The sequence below is a fragment of the Nannospalax galili genome, unplaced genomic scaffold (assembly GCF_000622305.1).
Source record: "Nannospalax galili isolate Female #2095 unplaced genomic scaffold, S.galili_v1.0 scaffold881, whole genome shotgun sequence".
Classification (NCBI taxonomy): domain Eukaryota; kingdom Metazoa; phylum Chordata; class Mammalia; order Rodentia; family Spalacidae; genus Nannospalax; species Nannospalax galili.
In genome coordinates, this window is record NW_008344709.1 from 439287 (window position 1) to 441468 (window position 2182).

The window sequence follows — 2182 nt, forward strand, 5'->3', positions numbered from 1 at the left end:
CACACACACAGACACACACACACACACACACACACACACACACACACACACACACACACACCAGTTTCCAAGGAGTCAGAGAGTTCAAAATAAAGGATATACATGAAGCTCTGTCAGTTACCAGCACTGTCAGTCTGAATTAAACACAATTTAAAGTCCTATGGCATCTGCCCAGTGATTAGTAATTATATCATTTGATGGCCAAAGACAACTTTTCAGTAATTCTCTTCAGTGAATTTTTTACTTCCTGATTTCTAAAGCTATAGATCAGTGGGTTTAACATGGGAATCACTACCACATAAAACACAGAAACAATTTTATCTTTGTTCAGGGAATGGCTAGATTTGGGCTGCAGGTACATAAAAATGATTGTCCCATAAAATATTGTTATGGAGGTCAGGTGAGATGCACAGGTAGAAAAGGCTTTCCGTCTTCCTTCAGCGGAATTAATCCTCAAGATGGCAAAGAGGATGAAGACATAGGAAATGACCATGATCACCAGAGAGCAAAAGGTGGTGAAGCCAGCGATGACTAACACCATCAGCTCTTTGACATGAGTGTCAGAACAGGCCAGAGCCACTAGGGGCACATCATCACAGTAGAAGTGGTTGACCACATTGGAGCCACAGAAAGACAACTGAAATGTTTCCACTGTCTGTGCAATGCCCACAAAGAATCCATAGACATATGTGCTGGTGATCATCTGGAGACAGAGCTTCCTAGGCATGAGGGTGGCATAGAGCAGAGGGTTCCAGATTGCCACATACCGATCATATGCCATGACTGACAACAGGCACATTTCACACACAACAGATGTAATGAAACAGCACACCTGGGTTGCACACCCATAGAAAGTTATACTTCTCACGACACGCAGAAAATTTATGATTGTGTTTGGGGTGACTGAGGATGTATAACAGAAATCAACAAAAGCCAGATGACTGAGGAAAAAGTACATGGGTGTGTGAAGATGTGAATTCAACACAATTAGAATTATCAAAGTCAAATTTCCTAACGCAGTTATCACATACACTACTAGAAAGAGTAGGAACAGTGGTGTTTGAAGTTCAGGCTTGTTTGTTAAACCCAAGAGAATAAATTCAGTTACAAAAGAGTCGTTTGCCAGATCCATTCCTCTATAAGAGAATCTGTAGAGAAATAAAAAAAAAAGTTGGAGAGATGGCTCAGCAGTTAAGAGCACTGACTTCTCTTGCAAAGGACCCACATTTGATTCCCAGCACCCACAAGGCGGCTATGAATCATCCTTAACTCCAATTCCGAAGCCCTCTTCTGACTTCCGTGGCAATGCATAACACTGGTGCACTTACATACATGCAAGCAATACACTCTTACACATAAAATAAAAATAATAAAATATTAAAAAAACTGTGATACAGAGGTCAGAACTACTACCTAATAATATACTAATAATATCTTTAATCACAAATTGAAATATAAGCTAGGGATATCTGTAAATAATCTATCTGAATTCAGTGAAACCACCTTCCATGCTTCAGTGGTATGAAGTGACAGTCTCTTCCCCATGTTAGAGTCTCAAAAATATCATTAAGCATATACCTAACAGACTGCAGAGCTGAGGCCCATGCTGTCATGTCCCTAAAGAAAAAAAAACAAAATAATCCAAGCCAGGCATGGTGGTGCATGTCTTTAATCCTCACACTCCAGAGGCAGCACCAGCTGCACCTCTGTGAGAGCAAGTCTAGACTTGCCTATATGGTGAGCCCTAGGCCTGCTGTGGCTACAGAGAGTCCCTGTCTCAAAAAAATCCAGAGAAAGGGCTGAAATGGAATGGACCAAGAGAGAAGTGATTATTTTCATCCTGTCTTTACTATTACAGGTTCTTCCTGATATTGAGAGACATTATACAAACTCGGTGTTCAACCAAGTTTGGACTCTGATGAGAAAGCACAACAAACAGTTTCCAACAAAAACAAAAGAACTAGAGTCTAGGAATGGTGAAGATACTGCCAGTGTGTTCTAGAACACTCCCAAATTTGGAGGAATTTGAGATTTGTCCATGGAGAGCATGTTACTAAATAAGTCAGTGCAATCTGAGTGCCAACCAACTCAATATTCTCTGCTTGCCGTTCTAGGAATTTCACTTGATTCTGATGATTGCACAATTAGGACAGACAGGCACATCTTAGCTCTTCAAATTATC

The 2182-nt window shown here is 40.6% G+C and overlaps 1 protein-coding gene across 1 annotated transcript; it reads right to left on the reverse strand.

Annotated features, from left to right (window-relative positions):
- Positions 1-190: 190 nt before the first annotated feature.
- LOC103740361 (olfactory receptor 5AL1-like) lies at positions 191-1132 on the reverse strand. The gene has a single exon (XM_008840941.1). The coding sequence runs from the start codon at positions 1130-1132 to the stop codon at positions 191-193; it is 942 nt and encodes a 313-aa protein (XP_008839163.1).
- Positions 1133-2182: the final 1050 nt, after the last annotated feature.

What these genes read in the sequence shown, in the direction of transcription:
- LOC103740361 (XM_008840941.1), bottom strand. Translation starts at nt 1,132, where the DNA reads ATGGATCTGGCAAACGACTCTTTTGTAACTGAATTTATTCTCTTGGGT.